Below are 21,980 nucleotides of genomic sequence, written 5' to 3'. Positions count from 1 at the left end.
AACCCACGGGCCAGTCTAGGGAAGAGGCAGGAAGACAGCCCAGCCATGTGCCAGAAGCCAGAGGTCACAAGACCTCAGGGGTAGGGGAGGGCAGTGCTCCCAAGAGGTGAGAAAGGGGTCTCAGAGCTGAGCATGTAACATGGCAAATGGAGTCCAACAGAGACCAAGATGAGAATCTGGCGGCATTGTGGGGCCGAATCCTGACTGAGCAGGTCCAGCATGGGACGTGGTACGCCCAAATGGTGCTGAGAGCAGGGTCCCCTTTTCCTGCGGGATGGAGGCAGGGCTAGGTAACTAAATTTTCTAAGCCAGTCTCCTGTAGTGTCATCTCCTTAGAGTCTGGGGTACTCACCACCTCTACTTTGATACTGTCCAGACCCGAGGCCCCGGCTGGCCCAGCCTGTTTTAAATAACGGGCACTCTGTGAACTCGCTACCCCACGCCTGGCCTGTCTGTCTACCTGCAGGTTAACTGTGGATATAAAAACCTGTGAACTTTAAAATGAGCTTTAATTGTTATCCTTAAGTGCGTTTATTGGTATAAACAGAGAATGTTGAGAGATTCCAGGGAACAGCAGACTATGGCTGGTACATTGGTTTTTAATTCAAAAAAGAAATTATGATGCCAATGGCTTAGGTGGACAGCAGCTTGAGATGGGGGATAAAAAAAAAGAAATATAAGGGCTCCCTAGTGACACCCCTCAGACCTGGTCTCAATTGTGTATTCTCTACGGGAAGGCAGAGCTGTCAAAACAGAACCAGTGACAGCAGCTGAAAACCAGCCCAGAGAGTTCTGTGGCCAGGGATGCTGCATGTTCTCGGCCACGTCCAGCCACAGGTGCACACGCGTCCCTGGTCGCCTGGGTCTGCTGCTGGAAACCAAAGACGGAATCACTTCATGGCACTACAGATCTGGAAAAATAAAAATCTCAGCTAGAAAGAACATCTGATTTGGAGACTGACGGAGGATGAAGAGAAGTGGGGGCTGCTGGTGGCTGCCAGGCGAGCCCCCGACTGTGGGTAGATGGTATGTGGTTGTGTTTTCAGGGTCACCCGTGGGATGCATGGTGTCCCCTCAGTGATCAGATGGGGACTGCTGAGAGGCCTGCCGACCACGCCCGAGGCCTGGTGGGACCACAGCCAGAGAAGGCTGCAGTGCATAGGGAAGGCCCCTCCATGCCTCCTTCCTTCTGAATGCTTTACACAGGATTTCCTTAATTTGTGCTTCCCTTTGGTTTGAGAGTCAAAAACAGGGAGGGAGAAAAGGGAAACATAACAGTGTTTGTCACTTGTCCACGACAGAGAAAAGGCAACAGTGGGCGTCAGACGTGCTGGCGGGCGCTCCCTGGGCCTTGTGCGGGCCGCCACACTGAAGCACTCCTGGGATCACCACCGGCCTTTGGGGACCTCACTTCTGCGGTGGGAGATGTGGACTGGCTCTGCGGTGGGGTTTTAGTTATGTCACGTCCCAGAGACGGACGCCCACCACGCTGGTCATCGCTGATGGTCATGTTGTCTCCAGCTTTCTCTCCAGGTATACAATGTGTGGGCCAGTTTGGCAGATGTTGCAGGAAAAATAGCAAATTCTTAACTTACTCCATCTCCAAAGTTGAAAAAGATCGGACAGTTACTAAAATAAACAATTTCTCAATTGTGTTCTGGTGGCCCTGGGCCCAGTGGCCGCAACAGGGGCGTTGGGGGGGGAGGGCCCCAGCTGATGAGGGCTCACTCAGGGCAGGCACAGTCAGCTCGGCCGAGCAAGGCTCAGAGTAAGGCGGCGTTCCTCACAGAAGAACACATCGGAAAAAGCTGGTCTTCTTCTGCTGGTCTGGTGTGATTTTGACTCCCTGGTTGTTCCCCTGGGGGCTGTTGCCTTCCTGAAGTCACAAGAGGTTTTGTGAGGTTATGGCTCAGCGTCAGCACTGTGCCTCGTAACAACCAACCACCTGCAAGTCCACCCGTCCCCTCCCACTCATCATCCATCCCCCCATCTATCCATCTTGATTCCTCCTTCCCCTCCATAAAACCACCCGTCCATTCCCTTCCTGCTATCCATCCATTTGCTTCCTATCAACTGCACACCTGTCCATTCCCTTCTACCCACCTACCCATCCGACCACCACTTCCTGCCATCCATCTACCCAACTGTTGCTCCCAAATGACAATTCATCTTTCACAAACCTGGGTATACTTTTTTCTACTACACCAACCCTTCCAACCCATCCATCTACCAATCACTGGTTCACCCACCCTCCCCAATGCCTTCCCAACTATTCACCCATCTCACTCTTTCCTTTATGTCCTTCTCTCCATTTACCCACCCTTCTCGCCTTCTACCCCCACCAGTGAGGTAGCCAAGGGGCAGCAGACTCTGTCCCTTGGAATTTGGGGGTGTGGAGGCACTGAATTCAAGGTCCCAATACCACTCACACCTAGATGGTCTCCATGTCTCTGTGCTAAGGCTCTGGCTTACCACTTCTCCCCCGGTCTACCTTCCACTCTGCTGCAGGTGATATAAACCAGAAATCCTAACTCTGTCCACTCAGGCCTTGCTGAAAACACACCAGTGTCCCTGTTATCAGAGAGACTGCCCCAAATCTGTCACCCTGCATTCTAGGCCTCTGGGATCTGGTCCCTACCAACTCTGGGAATGGAAATCCTATTTTCTCCATGTCACTCTGTTTGGAAAGGTTCAGCCCCCCCCCCCCCTTCTTTGACTAATTCTTTGTCATCTTTCAACTCTTAGGCAAAACCTGAGTTTACTAACAGTAACTCTTGAACGCCTATGCTGTGTCAGACACTCTTGTGGGCACTGGGCTCACAGTGGCAAACAAGAGCCCCCTGCCTTGGGAAGCTCACACTGTATGGGGGAGATGGAAATTATGCAGGAAAACAAGAAAGTGATTTCCCACTATGGTGAGGAATGAGAATGGCAGGGCAAGGGGTGGGGGTGCGCAGAGACCTGCTGAAGATAGCAGAGATCTCACAGGGTGAGGAAGTGACACCTGGGACAGTTCAGTAAAGTAACGGCCCCCAAAGATGTCTGCACCCTAATCCCTGGAACCTGTGGGTATGGTACCTGACATGACAAGAGGGACTTTGCAGATGCAACTAAGGTGACATGGGGAGAGCAAGCTGGATCATCCAAGTGAGCCTCTCTAATCCCATGAATCCTCAAATGCAGAGGAACCTCAGCTGTGGTCCAAGAAAGAGAGGTGATGATGAAAGCAGGGCCAGAGAGATGCTTGGTGGCTGGCTTTGAGGATGGAGGAGGTGGTTCTAAGGCTGGGGATGCAGTGCCCTCTAGAAGCTGCCAGGCAAGGAAATGGCTTCTCCCCTGGAGCCCCCACAGATGCATTCAGCCCTGCTGACATTCTGATCTGAGCCCACTGAGACCCACTGCAGACACCTGGCCTCCAGAACATGCAGATAAGGAACGTGTATGGGATGAGCCAAGAAGTCTGTTAAGGGAATTTGTTACGGCAGCCCTAGGAAACTAATAATGGGAGTGTACCCCAGGTTGGGGGGCGGGGGGAAGAAAGCCCAAATAAACATGGGGTGCTCCAAGAACAAGAAAGGGGCCCTGGGTGGTATAGCTCAGTGGATTGAGCATGGGCTGTGAACCAAAGGGTCGAGGGTTCAATTTCCCAATCAGGGCATATGCTTGGGTTGTGGGCCAGGCTCCCAATAGGGGACATGCAAGAGGCAACCACACACTGACACTTCTCTCCTTCTCTTTCTGCCCTACCCCCCAAAATAAATAAATAAAACCTTAAAAAAAATAAAGCTGACACCCCATCTTTAAAAAAAAAAGGAACAAGAAAAGGCCAGCATGGCTGGCACACAGGGGGCACCCGGGAAATAGGAGGGTGACGGGGTGAAGCGAGTGGCAGCAGCCAGAGCACGAGGCCCGGCCTGGCGCGGCGTTCCGAGTCTGCCCTCAGTGCAGTGAGGCAGGGGGGGCAGAATGCCAGGGGTCTGGGAGCGGGATGGGCACGGGCAGAGCCCAGCTTTCTGTGACACTTTCAAGAGGAAGATGTGGGTGGGTAGAGCTGGCTGTATCCGCAATGAAAAAGATAAACATGAACTTGTAACTGGTAGATAAACAAGTCCTGGGGAATCTAATGAACAGCACTGTAATTAGAGTCAACAGTACTGTATTTTAAACTTCAGAGTTGCTAAGAAACTGGACCTTAATTGTTCTCAACAGAAAGAAAGAAATAATAATTATGTGATATGGTAGAGATGTAAGCTAACACTACCAGGATAATAATATTGCAATATGTTAAAGTATCAAGCTAACATCGTACACCTCACACTTACACAATGTTGTACGTTAGGGATAAGACAGATATAAAATAGTATGGGGCTGCAATGCTAAATATAAACACAAAGGTGGCAGGAAATCAACAGAAATTTAACTGTCGGTGATTTGCAATCCATTCAGAGAAGTCGCTGGGACCACGTGCCCTAGTAGGCCGTGGCACACTCTAGAGGCGATCAACAGGCCAGAGCCAGGAGCCTGGGCAGTGCCACTGTGACACTGAGCCCCACCATCGGTGGGCAGAAGTGAGTCAGAAGGATGGTTCAGAAGCAGAATGGTACCACTGTACTCAAGGGAAAAGAAAATCACAGTTGTGAAGAAAATCTCTGTAAGAAAAGCACATTGTTTTACTCGGACTGTTTTCCATTTTGGCCAAAAAGCTGCTATTTAATCCACCTTGTGACTTAAGATTCAACTCCTGGTATCTGAGAGTTATGAAAGTACATCCGTTTTAAATTGGGTGGCACCTACTTGAATGGCATTTTGTGTTGTACGAGTACGTGCACTCTTATGTGACGAGACCTGAACCAGCCACAAGGAGGGTGCTGTGGAGCAGCAGCACTTGGCGGGGAAAGAGCAGCCACTGGGATGAGGCTCCCACACAACACTCACGGCGGCACTAAGGTGCCAAACACACCCGCAGTGACCACACCAGCACTGATTATGCCGGCTGTTAAGGACTAGGAAATGCCCGTGGGGTGAGCAAAAAAGCCAGAAATAAATGGAAGGGTGGATGGGAAGCATCCAGACAGGACCTTCTAGAGGTCTCACAGCCCTGGGACCCCCTAAAAGTTGTAGACCGTCACAACCTGAAAAATCTGGGGCTGGTGGGGGGGATAAAGGCTATCAATCTACCAGACTCCTCAGGATAGGCGCGGGACAAAAAAGGCCACGTGTCCCCTGCTAGCCAGTGCACCTGGCAGGAAGGGCCTTGTCTGCTTGGACAAAGCCTGGAGCTGAGCAGCTCTGGGCCCCAGAGGAAGAACACAGTGCATGGGAATGTCTGGGAGCCGGGGCCCCAGCCACACCTACTGCCTCTTCCCCCTTCCCAGCCACACCCTACTGGGCCTGCCGGGCCCTGAAACGCTGGAGCTGCCCGGGGCTGAGTCACACCACTGACGCAGGCTCCAATAGGGAACCGTTCGGGGATCAAAAGGACACAAACTCACCAATTTTTTGTCCATTTTTGCTTTGATGTCTCTGGCGAGAGTGAAGAATGCCTGTGGAATAAGCATGTTGTTAAAGCCCTGTCAGCAGGAAGCAGATGGGAGTTTGCTGGTTCCAGGGCACCACTGCGGAATGGGTATGGTGGGACAGTGGGGCGGCTGTCGCACCTGTCCAGCCCCATCTCCTACTCCCACCTGCCAAGACTACCACCTCTCCTGAGCCAATGACCCTGGGAGGTGGATCACCCCTGATAGGTCAGGGAGGAAACTGAGGCTCAGAGGGACCGAGTGACTGGTCCCAAGGCATCCAGAGGTTAACTGGTCAATCTGGGAGGATCCTGCAGTAGAACCTGTCCTTCACTCCCGTGCCCTGCCTGCTTGCTTTGCCCCTGTTCTGATGGTCAGGGTCAAAGCAGGGAGAAAGTCAAACAGCTCTTTGGCCAGCAAGCTTCACTTTGGGTCCTTGCCTGACAGAGGCCTGGAAGGGCTGGGCTGGGGCGAAAGAGTTGTCTTCTAGGGATGGCAAAGGCTCAAGCTGGCCTGACCCCTGGCTGCTGCCTCTGTTGCAGCCTCCTAACCCCTTCTCCCCTCCCTCACCTGTTCTGTCAATGAATACTCATAAGCCACACTCTATCTCCCAGACCTCAGACAGAAGAGACTTGGCCTCAGCACCTGCACTCGAGGGGCTCCTGCTTTGGTGGGAGGGGCAGAGCCTCAGCAAACACCTGTGACGTGGAAGTTCTGTCGTGGAAGGCAGGATTAGGGGTGCTGGGGATCCAAAGCGGTGGGCCTAAGGGTCTGAGGAAGGTGGAGGCTTCCTTGGGGAAGGGTCACTTGGGCCAGGCCCTGATGGAAAAGGGGGTGCGAGGTAAGGGACCATAAGTGAAGGCTGGGAGTTGGCCTGGGATTGAGATGGAGCAGTGGGTGAGGCCTGATCTGTGGGCTGCACACACGGCTGGGGGCTGCTAGGGAGGGCCTTCCAGGCCGGGTGTGGGAGGCTGAGGTTGGGAGTGATATAGATAATCCATTTTCAAAAAATCACCAAGGTGGCGGGATGAAGGGGAAGGCAGGTCAGCTGCAAGGCTGGTGTTGTCTGTAGAGAGGAGAGGGTGGCCTGGGCCAAGGTTTGGCCAGGACTCTATACTTTGTCTGGGCTTGTGTCCGGGACCTGTCTGCGTGGGTGGCATGGCCCAGAGCATCTAGGCGAAATTGGGCCTGGGTACCAGCCAGCCAGCTGGGACTCTCTGAGCCTCAGTTTCACCATCTGCAAAGCCCTGTCTGCTTCCCAGGGCTCCCAAGAGCCACTGAGATAATGTCCCAGGTGCCCAGCTGGGGCCCGCACCTGCTGACATCAGAACACATGGGAAGTGGGGAAGGAGTAGCAGTCCAGGGTTGGCTGGGCACATCAAGGGGCCTAGCATATGGCCCTGCCCAGGAAGTGCCTCTTGGACACATGGCCAACACGGCAGCCCACAGTCTATAGCCAGACTTCCTGGAGGTTGTAGCCTGACCCTCAGCTTCAAGGGGCTGGTGCTGTGGGCCTGGGACTCACGTTCTCCACATTGATGTTGGCCTTCGCACTGGTCTCCATGAACTTGATGCCATAGTCCAGGGCCAGCTGTGAGGGAAGGAGACACATATATACACACATACAAACACTCACGTCAGCCACCAGGTGCCCCCTACCCCCAAGAAGTACCCTAAGGGGGGAACAGCAATAGGGGGATGGGCTGGGGGCTGTCAGTTTGCTCCCTGGAGTGGACAGCAGGCGGTGACTATCCCTGGCAGGACAGCAGAGGAGGCCTGGCTCCAACCATGGCTCCATCCTCTGCTTCCTGTGGCCTCAATGAGTCCCCATGAGACACCGTGCAGGAACAGGCATAGCACAGCCTAGAAGCCCTCACCGCTCCCAGTCTTAGCCTTAGGCCTAGCGGGGCGTGTGTTCTCTACAATCTCTTCCCATGGCACGGGCCACACTGGGGCGACCAACTCATCCCCTTTTGCCTGGCAAAGTCCTGTGTCCTGGACCCCACCCCCAATCTTGGACAAGTGAAGATGGTAGGCCACCTTATGCTCATGAATATTCTGAGGAGTTTAGCAAGCAACTGGGGAGCCTTGTGCGGCAAGGAAGGGCTGGCATCCATGCAGGGAACCCCCAAATCCCAACGTCCACCTGCCCTGAGGTGCCTGACAGTGCAAGGCCCAAGCCAGCCACCACACCCACCTTCTCTCCCCGTTCCTTGGACACTTGTCTCTTCTCATTCACGTCGCACTTGTTCCCAAGTATCATCTTTTCAACATCTGCAGAGGCATGCTGGGAGAGACAGGCAGAGGACGTGAGAGGTGCCATTAGACTGGCTCACAGACCTACCTGTGGCCTGACCCCCAAAACAGAGTGGTGGGGTCAGGACTTCGAGGTACACTCTTGTGCAGATGACAACCTGAAACTCAGGCTGACTGGCCTGTCCCATGTCACCCAGCCAATGCCAGGGCCAAGTTCGGGGTTCTGGCTGCTTCTCTGACCATGGCCGCTGAGGGCAGCTTCTCCATGGGCTCCATCAGCCAGGCTCCCATGTCTGTCCCTGGGCTCCCAATGGGGTCTACAGGAGGTCCCACCGCTTACCTCCCTCTCCCTTCCAGGCTCCTCTGCTGTGAGCCCCAGCTGCTGTTCTGGGAGCTTCTGCCTCGCTCCAGCTCACCCTCTCTGGGCTCTGGAACTGGGCCACGCCTGGGGTGGCGCAGCCCTGGGTACTTTGCCATCACTTGGCAATCCCTTAACTCTGACCTCACAGCTGAAAACGGCACATCTGTCCAATTTTCCATCCCCTCTTCAGCCCAGTGGCCCTGGCTTCCCGAAGGCCTGGGGCACCGGAGAGGACCCTATTCTTGCTGCAGCTCAGACCTGATCTCACTCAAATGCCCAACCCGGCTCCCTGCCTAACGTCCTGCCAACTAGAAGGCCCTCTCGCTGGCGGGAGCTTCCACAGAGACCACCATGAGCGTGGGCAGCTCTTCCTTCTCAGCCAGGCACAGCCACTGATGGCAAATGTGAATTGATGGGGAGGAGGCCCAGTGCAACTCCTTGTCACTGCAGGGCCAGCAGTTACTGTCCCTGTCACTGTGACCTGCTGTGGCTATCGTGGAGGGGAAAGTCCTCTGGCCATACCTCAGGCCCACGCCCCACCTGGTGAGTCATCAAAATCTGCCAGCACCTTTGTTCAAGGCTTTGGAGATAAACTCTATGGGGAGCAGGAAAGGGACAACACTGGCTTTGGGAGACAGAGCTGGGGCTGGCCCTTCCCCTCCCGTCACGGTTCAAGGTCTCCTTTTGAGCCAGCTGTGGTTCAAGTGCTGTGGGCCTGAGCATGGGCAGCTCATACCAGCTCACACGCCCACCCTACTGTGGCTCAAAGTACACCTGATACAGCTTCTCACCACACCCTCCAAAGATAAGGGAACACCAATTCTAGAACCTTCCTTTTCCAGAAAGCACCAAATGCTCAAGGTGACTAAGAGCTCAGGTATGGCACTCCTCTTACCACGAAGACACCACCACACCAAACAGCCCAGATGGGGAGATGGGCTCTCAAGACACTGTAACCAGACCTAGGCCAGCGTGGACTCCAGGGCCAACTGCCTGGACTCTAGTTCCTGCTCTAGACAAGTTCCTTGTGGGTGTCTCTGTGCTTCAATAACCCCATCTGTAAACCAGGGGGCTCCAGGGTGAGAGAATCGAGGAGAGGGCCAGTGGGAAGTTTCCATTTGTGAATGGGCCTTCAAGCCTTACCTCCTCAATGTTCCGAATCCAGTTCCGGATGTTGTCAAAGGACTTCTCGTTGGTGATGTCATAGACCAGCATGATGCCCTGAGCGGGGGAGACAATAGTATGCTCTGGACAAGCTTCAAGTTCTCTAAGGGGATACCCTGCATAGGGGGTGCGGCAGGGACCCTGACATGACACCCTTTCCCACACCTCCCTCCTCTCTTCCTCCGCTAGGCTTCAGAACCAGCCTATCCCTGGTCTCCCAGGCTCTAGTCCTGACCCCTCAGCTACCAAGGTGACCCCTTCACCCCACAGACCAGACCCCACCAATCCTATGCTCACAAACAACCTTGCTGACTTCTCACTGTAGGCAGGGTAAGGTATCCCACAGCTCCCCACCCTATACAGTGTTCCATGGCCCCGGGCACGCTGGGCCTGCTCCCGCATGCCAGCCCTCCGCTGTGCTTGTCTTCCTCCACACCCTCACTCTTCCCCCTGCCCTAGCCCCTCCGGGTTCAGGCAATGCAGCCTTCGCTGGGCGCCCCCGAACTGCCCTGCATCTGGTACCTCCCACGGGCCAGGCATTGCAGAGAGGTCCCCCTGAAGCCTCACAGGCCTGGATCAGGTGGTCCCAACATCCCCACTCTGCAGATGGGGAACCCGAGGCTGTGGGGTGACAGGGCTAGATCCCTGTCTCTAGTCCCACAAGAGTAAAGGGCACAACTGGGGTCTGACCCCTGGGTGGCCTGATCCTGACCCCCTCGTGCCTTCCAGCAACCCCACCAGAGTGGGGGCTACAAGTGCAGAGCCGACAGCACTGAGGCCTGGTGGTTCCATAACTAGTGTGTGGGGCCTGGGTACAGGCCATGGGTCCCCAAAGAGCTGCAGAGTGACCCTGCCTGCACCTGATCCCCTGATCTCACCATCCCTGGGAGGGGCAAATGGCCCCATTTGTTAGGGGGGAAACTAAGGTACAGAGAGAAATGACCTTCAAGATTCAAGCCCAGATGGGGCCAACCCTGAGGCAGCTGATGACCCTAGCTCCTGTGAGGAACTTCTCTAGGTCCTCCTCAGGACCAAGCAATGCTCAGGGCCACCTTTGGTTGGTCCTCATGTGGCCTTGGACATCCTGAGGGTGCCCATGGCAAACCAGCCTGTGGTGCCATGGCAGTAACCTGTGCAGCTCTGTGCCCGGCCTCTGAGCCACACGGCTTCAGCAATCCTGCGCAGGTCTGGCTTGCCCCACTCCCTCACACTACCCACTTTCAGAGCCTAGTTCTGCATCCACAACCCCTGGTGTGGCCAGGATGCTGTCTCTTAGGCTGCCTGAATTTGCAGCATAAGAACACGAGCTGTGTGCACTGGGCAGAGAACCTCGGGGGTGAGGGTGTGTGGTAATACCACAGAGACGGGGCAAGAAAGCCACAGCAACTCCAAATCCCCACTGTGACTTCAGGGATATGCACAATGGCCTCACATCCAGCCACCGCCCCTCAAAAACACCATCCAGGGCCCTCATTCAGGGTCTCCTGGGGAACTGAATGGAGACCACTGCCGGGAGGCCTCAGAGGAGGTTTCAGTGGACTTGATGTCTGCCTCGCCCCAGCCAAGGCCAGCATGAGCAGAAGACATAGGGACAGACTCTGTGAGTTGAGCACAGTAGGGGTCTCTGCTCAGCAGCTTCACTCTGGCCATCAGGGGCAAGAATGTCACAGGGTTGTGAGGCCTTTTCACCCTTTCACCCAGGGAGTGGCCACTGTGACAGCTGAGAGGCTTCACTACCACCACTAAGTTGGCACCATGTACTGAGATCCCAAGGTCCTGGATTTTTACCTATAGGTCAGGGGGTGGGGGGTGAAGAGGACAGTGGATAGAGCTATCAGAAAACAGGAGAAGTACCTGGAAAACATGGTGTCACCCTATTCCAGGTCCCCCTGAAACTCCCCTTGGAGCACCCAGTAACCATTTTCTTGGTCCCTGTCTGGTCAGAGCTCCCCATAGCTGCTCGTAAGCTCAAAATGGGACACCAGACAGCCAATGCTCCCATTTTTGAGACCTCATGGTCTAGTACCACATAGACAGAGAGCAAGATGGGGCAGCAATGGTGGCAATTGTTCTCTGCACTGTCCCATGAGATCACTGCTGGCCATACACAGCGCTGGGGCACCTGCAGTATGGCCGGTGAGACTGTGGAGCTGGATCTCCTATTTTAACGGACTTGAATTCAAACAGTCACACGTGGCTAGTGGCTTCTGTATGGGTTAGTGCAGGTCTAGGAGAGTCACAAGTTACAGTGTCTTCGGCCCAGTCCAACCTGGTCAGGGGTGGGCTGAAGATGTGGGCGCGGGAGAGAGCCTGCTAGGACTGGCCCAGCCACGTGCTCTCTGCATAACTCAAGCTGGACATGCAATGGCACCAAGCCTCAGCTTCCCCACCTGTGTAATGGGGACAGCCGTGGCACCCACACTCAAAGAAGTCAGGGAATTACGGCTGAGATCTTAGCCCACTGCCAGGCATAGGACAGGGCTTTGTGAAGGGGGCGAGAGGGGCGCTCTTTCAGCCTAGAGAAGGACACAGCCTACCTGAGGCCACACAGTAGAAGCTCTCCCAGGACCCCGGTGCCCTGAGGTCCCCGCCTCACCAGAGCACAGCAAGGTGAAGGGAAAATTAGAAAATTAATTTTAATGAGGAGAGCTAAGGTTGCAATCCTTGTGCTTGAGTTTCTATTGTTTCAGATGCTGTGTGGGACACTCTAAATACTTAATGCCTCCATTCATTCCTGCAGTCCGCAGCATTTCCTGGGCCCCCACCACCTACTCAGCACAGTCCCAGGCACAGGACATCTGGCAGTGACAGAGACCTGGCCCTGCCTTCATGGAGCTTATGGCCCAATGGAGGACACCGGAGTCTCTGCAGTTAAATGACAGGGTGTCCCGTGGAAAGAGCACGGCAATGGGGAGATGGCCATCTGTCTTCCCAGCTTCCTGGGACATAGTCCTGGTTCTCATTTCACTTTGCAAGTAAGGAGACAGAGCTCAGAGGATGACCCAAGGTGCTGAGGCAGGTCCCGGGGATCTATGTCTGTTCCCCCTGGCCCAAGTGCCCTGCTCTGTACATGCCTCATGTATCCATGACCTGCTCAGAGCCCTCATGGTAGGACCCTGGCCCATTCCAGGTCCCCCTATCCATCCAGTTCAAGCCTGGCCTGGAGAAAGCACTCAATAAACGTATTTGAGGGATGATGAACCAGTCTTCTGATCACATCACCCCACACTGGGCCTAGGCAATGAATGTAACGGCCAACGGCCCAGAGCAAGTCAGCTTTTGGACCATCTTCAAGTTTCCAGTAGCGAATTCCACAGACTGACATGGGCCAAGTGAACACTCCCAAATGTTGGGGCTTGCCATCTCTGATTTCGCTGACCTCACCTGGGAAAACCGGCTTCCTGCGTTTTCCTTCGTTCCCAAAGCATTAGATTTCCTTACACCCTGCATTGTCTCTGAAGCAAAAAGGGGATGTATGCATATGGGGGAGGGGCACACAGCCGCTTCCTAAAACTAACCCGGGACCAAGGACCACTGAGGAGCAAAGCATGGGGCTCCTCAGAAACAGCCAGGTTTTGGTATCTAAGCAATGACTTTCACTTTGACTTAAAAACAACAAACACCAACCCATACCATTGCGCCCCTGTAGTAGGCCGTTGTGATCGTCCGAAACCGTTCCTGGCCAGCTGTGTCCCTAAAGACAAGAAGGCGTATCAGTGATGTTGTCACAGTGGGAATGAAAGGCATTTACCAGGGATGGACGCTTGGCTTTCTCACGGGTCAACTGATTCACGGTCCTACTGTGGGCAGCACTCCGTTCTCCCAGAGGGAAACTGTGACTTAGATGGGTTAAGAACCTGCTGATGTCTCCCGGGAGGGTGGGGTGAGTGGGTGGGAGTGGGGAGACAGCAGAACCACCTCTCCTGCACCTCTGTTTCCTGGGGATTCACCCTAGAGTTTCTAGGTCACAGAAGAGCCATGGCTGGATGTTATTATTTGTGAAAATCTGGGACCACAATTCGGAGAGGGGCTAATCACGTGGCATGGAAACCCAGCCTTCACTGGTGGGCTGAGCTGGGTGACCTCAGTGAGGACACAGGAAGTGCTTCCACACCACCTCAGTGGAGGCCACGGATAAAGTCTTTTCTCATCAATATGGAGGAGATACCTGGGTAAGACAGGCCTGTGCCCAGCTCAGCTCCTGGCAGGGAGGGTATTCAGTGCTTGGCTTAAAGGTTGATTTAACAGATCAGTGGCAGAGCCAGGACAATCTTTTGTCTCTGGGCCCAAGGATGCTCCTGTGACTCTGCACCCACTGCCCCAGGAGGGCTCTTCAGGCCTAGATTCAGCCTCCTGTGGGACTAAGCTGACTTTCTGACACCAACAGCAGGTGACATTTGTGGTTAATCATTTTGTTTTCAACCATGGCCTCATCTAGAAGTTTTAAGAAAGTCACTAGCCTCACCAAGATTGCTAAGAACAGAAGCAAGACGACAGGAGGAAAGGAGAGCAAAACTCTGCTTGCTGGTACCATGTCACTTGGGCCCCAAGGCTGCTGGGGAACACAAGTTCTAAGCAGAGGAAACTTGCATGGTTTGTAACTGACAAGGCGGCTAGAGCTGCCAGACATGGAAACCCAACCCTCACATTAGGCTTCATCCAGATTTGGGTTTGAAATCAGACTCAGAGGTGACCACCACTGAAGTCCAGGGGGTCTGTGGAACAAGCTGGGGTGATGCTCACGCCCTCAGGTTTGAGGATGAGGGGGGTCAAGCTGCAGCCGGAAGGGAGCGGCTTTAGAGTCCATCTCATGACACTCCCTTCCACCCACCCACAGGCACTACCATCCTATAAAAAAAATGACTTCATTTTGCTCAGGGCTCATGCTTCCCTGCAAGTGATGTGGCTGCAAGGGTTCCCTCCACCTGAGGTCAGCCCTAGCTCCCAGAATATGGGCTGCAGACCAGCATCAGTGCCAGGGGTTCACACTTCTCTAATTTTATGCGGCAAAGAAGTCAGGTCCAGGTGAGTGGAATGGAAACAAGTCTCACCATTGGGCCAAGCCTCAGCTTATTTTTGGTTCTGGGGTTTCAGATCTGCATGTTAGGAAGTGAGGCCTGGAGAGAAAAGAGGAAGTGGCACAGGCCTTCCTCAGCGAGCCGATGGGCTCAGAAGGAAATGCTAGTCGGGGCATCTCGCCCTCTTGGCAGCCTCCAGCACCGCTGGGCACAGAGGGCTCTCTCTAAGCTCAACAGGAGCAGTCCACTCCAAAACCCAGACCCAGGCTGTGCCCACACTGAAACACTGAGCTAATGGGCCTTGTAGCTACATCCCCAGAAGGTGCTGACACAGACGCTGGGCCCTAGCAGCCCGCAGAGCACAGTTCGTGAGGCTTCTGAAGGCAGTGTCTAGGCTGGGCACAGAGAGATGAGGCTGTGCTCACAGGAGTGGGAGGGGATACCAGGGGCTTCGCTTGTAGTGCTTTCCAGGTAAAGGCAATGACTCTTACCATATTTGTAGTTTAATTCTCTTGCCATCGAGCTCTATAGTCCTAATTTTAAAGTCAATTCCTGAAAGAAAAAAGGAAAAGAGGCACATCACTGTCAGCCCATTTCCCAGGTTGCATTTGAGGTGGGTGCTGTCAACCTGTCAGGGAACAGCTACACAGCTAGCACCGGGCATGTAGGACCATGAACTCCCCTCAACAAATCAGGAGGCACCTGGAGAACTTTCTCCTCTCAGGGAAGGGGCAGCTGAGGTTCAGAGGGTGGACAGGAGTTTCCCAGAGTGAATCCAGCAGCTGGCAGGGCTGGTGGGCAAAGCTAGGTAGCTCAGATGCCAAAGCCTTGCTTTCTTCCCTCCCCCAACAGGTAGCCTCAAGGAGTGGGCCCTGCAAAGCCTTTGTAGGCCAGATACCCACGTCCCCTGCCCCCGCCCCCGCCAGGGCCCTCCAAGCACTCAGGGTAATGGGCCCCAAGATGCTGCTGATACAGGTGCCTCGAGCTTTTGTACATACTGTTCCTGATCTGCGGTGGTCATCACCCTGCCCACCTATCAGCCTGGCAAACTTTTTTCTCCTTTGAGAGCCATTTAAGATCACCTCCCAAGAAGCTTTCCTGACCCTGCCCTCCTCTGTCCCACCCGTCCCTTTCCCCATGACCAGGGCAACCTCTCAGCCTCCTCGCCTGCTCCCCGGGCTCCTTCCATTGCTCCCTCAGTCCCTTCCCTGGCTTCTGAAAACACAAACTCAACCACATCACAAAGCTAACCTCTGCTCCAAATCTTCCAGTAGGTTTGCCAATAGGTAAGTGGATAAATGAATGTGGTCCATCCACCTGGTGGAATATTACTTGGCCACAAAAAGGAACAAAAGACTGACACACAGAAAGATTAGCAGGTGCCAGGGCTGTGAGGGGAATAAGGAGATAGGGCCCCAGGAGTTGGAGGGTAGGGTGGTGGTATGACTAAGGGGTTTGGAGTTTCTTTTTGGCATAATGAATTGTCCTAGAGTAAATGTGATGGTTGCACAACTCTGTGAAACGAGTAAAAGCCACCAAATTATAATTTACACTTTAAATGAGTGAGCTGTATGGTTTGTGAATTGTATTTCAATAAAACCATTATACAACACCAAAACACCTTCCCAGCACTTCCCACCATGCCCTCAGCACCAGAAAAAGTAAAACAGTTGCCTGTCTAACCTGGTCCCCTCTCAGCACCCACAGCTCATGTCCTCTTCTCCAGCCACATCTTGGCTACACCACCCACGTAGCTGTTTCCTAACCATCCCAAGCATACACTGGCCTCAGGCTTTTAAGCTTACTCTCCCCTCCCTTGGAATGGTCTTTCCTTCCATGCTCACCTGGCTACCCACCCCCCTTCACTCAGATCCTTGTTCGAGTCACCTTCTCTGGGGAGCCTTCCTGACCACCCTCATTCTCTCTCCACTACCTGCTTTTCTTCTTTACTCACTTATCCCTGACACTGTATATTTGCTTATTTGTTCCATGAACATCAGGAACAAAACCTGCCTTTATTAAATGGCCTGTGTGAAGGGAAATGGTCAAACCCAGCCAATGCCTCTGGGAGTTTGTTCTATATCTCTGCCTGCAAAGCCTTGAGGCTAAGGCCTGACTGACTTGAACCCTGAGAAGCCACTATGGTGATGATACTTCTATCCCTGCCCACCTCAGGATCTGTTCTGGGGAACAGAATATAAGCTTGTACTCGAATTGTGCCCACTAGACCATAAGCTCCAGGAAGGGAGGGACTCAAAAGTTTTATGGCCACGTGTCCAGTGACAGCGTGGCAGAGGCTGAATACGTACTTCCTAGAAGTGCAGTCCTGCACACACACCTTAACTACAGGCCTTCTGACAGTTCTGCTTCCCACAGATTCATCCGAGTCACTGTCCTGCCTCCATACCCAGGCGGACACCTGGCATGCAGCAGGCGTCAGGGAAAGATGGCTTAATGAAAGAATTAAGAGTAATGGAATATACATGGTGCTGCATGGTTTACACAGCACCTTCCCCTATGCCATCCATTTCCATGAAGAAATGAATGAACAGGCTCTTGAGGGGGTCAGGGGTGGGGGCTGAGCCAGGATGGGGAGAACCAATTCCAGTAGCCACAAGGCCAAGTTCACACACCACAATCAATGGAGTTATAAGAACAGGGTTTGGCAAAATGTAATCTGGGCTAAAAATGAACAGCCACTTAATCCCTGATCTATAAAGAACACCCAGAGGTATACTCAGTGCCAATGGAGAATCCCTTTATGCATTAAGTTGCATTTCAAGACTAAATGGCCCAGTAACACCCCTTCCTAAAATACCCCCTTTCCCATCACAGATACACCAGGACCTATGGAATCAAGAAGCATCATTTAGCCCTGGCTGGAGTGGCTCAGTGGATTGAATGCCAGCCTGCGAACCAAAGGGTCACCTGTTCAATTCCCAGTCGGGGCACATGCCTGGGTTACAGTCCAGGTCTCCAGTTGGGGGTGTGCAAGAGGCAACCACACATTGATGTTTCCTTCTCTTTCTCTCTCCCTTCCCCTGTCTAAAAATAAATGAGCATCTTTAAAAAAATAAAAAAGCATCACTCAATTGGCAGAGCCCCACATCACTCTGCCCTATTCTCCTCCTGAGTTTTATTAACACACCAAATTTAATTACGTAGTGTAAACTTTACAAGGCCTAAGAATTATGAGGCTGTAACTTCAAGGTCAGAGTAAATTAAACATTCCTAGATGACACAGACTAGCAGGAAGAAAAAAACAGAGTGGAAGGGAGATAGAGATCCTGGGTTCAGGTGCCACCTTTCCTTCCTAGGTAACCTTGCCCAAGTCATGGTCTCTTCCACAAGTGGAAGCCAGCTCCTCAGAACCCTGAACTGCCAGACTGTATTTTGTGGTCAAGAATCAGAAATCAAACAAAAAACCCATCTCTGAATTTATCTTACTAGTGCTTGTGCTGAACAGGAAGTTTCTGATACTGGGAAACTGAGATCAGAGTTGAGAGTGACCCACTGCCTGCCAGGTGTTAACATCACTTCCTGATTGGTAGGGGCATAAGGGTTATCCCAAAGTTTGACCTTGGAGTTGGGGAGGGAAGGAATCAGAAACACCTATGCCCTGGGGAGGAGCACTTTCACTACAGGAACCATTCTGCTTCCCCTTGACCACCCAGGGCAGTGGAGACACCCCCCTACTCATTGAATAGTTTTGATCTTCAACCACCCAGGACACTAAACAAGGCCGAGAGCCTTCTAAACCGAAGAAACAGGCTCAGAAAGGTGGATTGTTCAAGAGTGAACAACAGCTGGAAATCAGGCATGAAGATATCCTCTACTTTGCACCTGGCACCTAATTATTTTGCAAAGTGCAGCTCCTGAAGGAGAGCAATGAACAGCTCATTGTGGGGTTGAGGTGATAACTTGATTGGGTTCAAGTTACACAGGCCTAAGGCAGAGCTTGTTCCCTAGGTTTTCTCCATCCAGGAACAATTCCTGGGCTTGGCAACTGTTCTTCCACTTCCCCACTGCACAGCAAGGTTGCAGAGACTGGTGTTACACCCAGGTCAAAACTTTTTGCGTGGGCAACAGCTGTCTCTGTGGCATGGGGAGAAGTGAGCTCCACTTTTGTGACTGTCAGAACTGAAAAGCAACGAGCCAATTCTTGTTCAACCACAAGGTGAGCTGCCCTTGCAGAAAACGATGTTCTGCAAAGTGACAACTGGTCTTGGGCTTAGTGATAGGGAAGTCAGAGCTGTCTGTGGCAGTGGCTGATTTTGGTTTCTCACTGAAGCTTTTATCTAGCATCTCCCCGGAGATGACAGGTCCCAGGGAAGGCAGCTGTCACTTGCCACTACTGTGACCAAGTGGGATAGAAGGCTGGGCAGGGAAAGGTTCTGGACTCCCTCTCACCACTCCTCCTAGAAGAAATTCACTCATGGGGGAGAAGGGGCTTAACTCCTGTGTATTCCAGAGGAAAGAGCAGAAGAAAGCTGGGTTAGAGTCCTGGCTCCAAGGTGGATCAGCTGTGCCAGTTTTGTGTTCAGACACACATGGATTTAAATCCCATCTCTGCCACCTGCAGACTATGACCTTGCACAGGTCCCAACCCTCCCTGAGCCTCAAATTCCTCATCTGCAAGATGGGGTCATAACAGACCTAACACATAGGACTGGAGAGTGTGATAATGAACCCATATAGCACCTGGCACACAGCAAATTCTTAATAAGGTCAGATGTCACTGGCCCTTTCCCACGGCTAACTCCCCATGCCTCAGTTTCACTCCTGCAAGACACGGACCCTAAAGAACAACGTCAAGAACTGCTGTGAGGACCGAACGAGATGAGGGGCACCAAGATCCCAACCCAGAACATATATTCCTTGAAGAGCGGGCTGAGAGTTGGAGCCTCAGTCTCCTCATCTGCAAAATGGGCACTTGGTTGCCCCCCACCCCGGCCCAGGAAGCCCCGAAAGGCGGCGGAGATCGCTGCTCTTCCCCCACTTCGAACGCCTGGACCCTCTTAGATTCCTGGGTCCGTCCGGCCCGGCGCTCCCTCAACTCCAGCCTCTCAAGGGCGCGCCCAGGCCGGGCCTCCGGCGACCCCGACCGCTCCCCGGCCCCGCTACCTATGGTGGAGATGAAAGTGGAGTTGAAGGCGTCCTCGGAGAAGCGGAACAGGACACAGGTCTTCCCCACCCCCGAGTCCCCGATCAGCAGCAGCTTGAACAGGTAATCGTAGGTCTTCGCCATATTACACTCTCTCCCCGACGGGAAGTGCGGCCAGTGCCTCGCCACTGGCCGCTGGCCCCGTCCATCAACGCCCAGTCCTCTTCCTATTGGCTCTCAGCCTGCCGCGCGTCACCGCGACTGACGCCCGCCCCCGCGCCCCGCCCGTCGCGGGGAGTCGTGGGGATGGGGCGAGCGGGGCGCGTAGCCGGAAGCGACCCCAGAGCGCCGCTCATTGGCCGACGCTCAGGAAAGAGCGGGCTGCGATTGGCCAGAGGTGAAGAGTCGAGGGGCTTCAAATGAGGACCAGGGCAAGGGGCGTGGCACTCCGTGTCCCTGCAGTCTTCCCCGGACTCTAGGGAGTCCCCGCCTCGCTCTCAGTGGGGAGGGGGAACGCTGGGAGCCTCGCCAACCGCTCCACGCCCCCGCAGGTCCAGGGCTGGGCAACCTTGCGCACGCGCGACGGCGAACCGTTAGACGCCAGCAGAGGGCGTAGGAGCGTGGGGTCTCTGGCTCCCGCCTTCGCAGCCTGCGCAGGCTCTGTAGGCGCCTAGAAGAGCGCGGGAAGGCTCCGTGGCTCGGGGGGTGGGGTTTGGAAGCCTGAGCGTCGGGCCAGGAGGATCCGAAGAGGAGAGTAGTGAGGCCACCCCGAGACATGCTCTGGTATCTCGGCGATAGCCACAGGACCTCTTTAAAGAACCCAAGCCTTTGCTGGCTGAGCGAGCGGGGACAATTCCGGACCTCCCTCGGATCTAATTAGAGGTTGTCCAGGGTACTCTGCCTCCAGTTTTTACCTTGGAGCTTCGCCCGCCCCAACCTAGTCAGCCTTCTGGGGCTCAGCACCAGCCCAGTGGGTTAGGATACTGAGACTTCCAGGTAGTATTTAGGAACGTTGGTTCTATGCCTGCCAGTGGTGGCAACAGTAAAAAACAAAACACCAAACTTGTTTAATCCCCATCCTAACCCACTGAGGTAGAAATTACTGCTTAATGACATTTTATGGTGCGAAAACCGAGGCCAGAGAGGCTAAGTGACTCTCTCAGGCCCCAAAGTGGGCAAGCTGAGTTTTGAATTCAGATCCATCAGCTTGAGGCCAAGAAGCTTCTTGATCACTAGGGTTTCCTGCTTCTCAGAGATGGTCCAAATTTCTTGCGTGGCCTCAGTGCCTCGTGTCACTCTGGGCATCAGAAAGCCAAGCAGGGCCTTTCAAGACATGGCCTCAGGCTCTCCTCCCTTGCACTTCAGCTCATTCTGTTGATCTTGTCTAGGAAAAGCTGCAACCAAAGCCATAGACCACTTCGTGGTCTATGACCACTTTGGTTTTGTAGACCACTTTGTGGGGGGGCTTCATCCCCCCCCATGGTATTTGATGCTTTTGACTGCCCACTCCAGCAATTTTTCTTGCCATTTTCCCCATTTTATATCCCTGTTTCTTCACCTGCCACCTACACCTCCCTTTCTCTGGGTGCTGCTTCTCGAACTCCCTTGCAGTCTTTAGGGGAGTTTCTGCTTGTTCCCTAGATGTTTGTGTGCCTCACAGTTCTTCCTATCTGTTTGCAGTTTCTGGGTGACCTCACTCACTCCTCCTGTGGCTTCTAGTATCTCTCCACACTGGTGATTCTCACTTAGAGACTCCATAGCCCAGCCATCTCTCCGTGTCCAACTGCTTTCTCAGCATCTGCCACTGGACTGGTCAGTCCTTCCGATTCAGCATGTCCACAACTGACTTCATTCACACTAGCTTGTCCTGAATTACTTTCTTGCCAAAACCCAAGTTGTCTTTGAGACTTTCCTTTCATCCCACACATCCTGGCTCTCAGAGGTTCTAAGCTGCTCCTGAATCTTGCTCTCCTGTTCCCATTGCCCCTCAGTACCTCACATCTCCCATGGGCCTCCCCAATCATCTTCTAATCCCGATTCTGCCCTGCAGTGTGCTCATTCTAAAACTCACCCAATATCCACCCACGGTTGGTGGACAAGATCCTCCTCACAACCCGATCCTAACCGCACCCTGTGTTCCACCCACACTTCATGGGACTGGGAACTCCTCAGGAACTGAGACAGGCCAGTTTACACACACTGACGCCCAGGCACAGGGACGACCAAAACAATACCCTAATTAGACTACAGCCCAAGGCAGTGGGGCAAGGGAGGAGTAACTTGTCTAGTAGTGGTAGCACATTTAGAGGGGGTTATATTTTAGCGACATTCTCATCTACCATTGAAACAAGCTCAGTGTCAGCTAGATGTCGAATGGCAGGAAACGTTTTCAGTTGTACTTGATAACAAAAGTGTTCGCATACTGCATCCATGTTTTGAAGCAGGGGTGTCAAACTCCTTTTCACTGGGGGCCACATTACCCTTGTGGTTGCCTTCAAAGGGCCAAAATAATTTTAGGGCCGTATAAATGTAACTACTCCTTAACTGTTAAGGAGTTGAAA

At 53.5% G+C, this 21,980-nt stretch overlaps 1 protein-coding gene across 1 annotated transcript; it reads right to left on the bottom strand.

Annotated features, from left to right (window-relative positions):
- Positions 1-502: 502 nt before the first annotated feature.
- RAB8A (RAB8A, member RAS oncogene family) lies at positions 503-19,616 on the bottom strand. Its single transcript, XM_028521121.1, has 8 exons — positions 19,440-19,616; positions 14,807-14,867; positions 12,931-12,991; positions 9,277-9,354; positions 7,714-7,803; positions 7,042-7,107; positions 5,493-5,543; positions 503-1,876 (listed from the first exon to the last, which is right to left on the bottom strand). The coding sequence occupies exons 1-8, from the start codon at positions 19,561-19,563 to the stop codon at positions 1,784-1,786; spliced, it is 624 nt and encodes a 207-aa protein (XP_028376922.1). The 5' UTR covers positions 19,564-19,616; the 3' UTR covers positions 503-1,783.
- Between the last annotated feature and the right edge of the window lie 2,364 nt (positions 19,617-21,980).

The sequence above is a fragment of the Phyllostomus discolor genome, chromosome 8 (genome assembly GCF_004126475.2).
Source record: "Phyllostomus discolor isolate MPI-MPIP mPhyDis1 chromosome 8, mPhyDis1.pri.v3, whole genome shotgun sequence".
NCBI classification, from domain to species: domain Eukaryota; kingdom Metazoa; phylum Chordata; class Mammalia; order Chiroptera; family Phyllostomidae; genus Phyllostomus; species Phyllostomus discolor.
The sequence above is the reverse complement of the archived record's forward strand: the minus strand, read 5'-3'. Positions and strand labels throughout refer to the sequence as shown.

What these genes read in the sequence shown, in the direction of transcription:
- RAB8A (XM_028521121.1), bottom strand. Translation starts at nt 19,563, where the DNA reads ATGGCGAAGACCTACGATTACCTGTTCAAGCTGCTGCTGATCGGGGAC. An exon ending in CACTTTCATCTCCACCATAG is followed by an intron (nt 14,868 to 19,439) that starts GTAGCGGGGCCG and finishes TTTTTCTTTCAG; the next exon opens with GAATTGACTTTAAAATTAGG. An exon ending in CAAAAATGGACAAAAAATTG is followed by an intron (nt 1,877 to 5,492) that starts GTGAGTTTGTGT and finishes TTGTGACTTCAG; the next exon opens with GAAGGCAACAGCCCCCAGGG.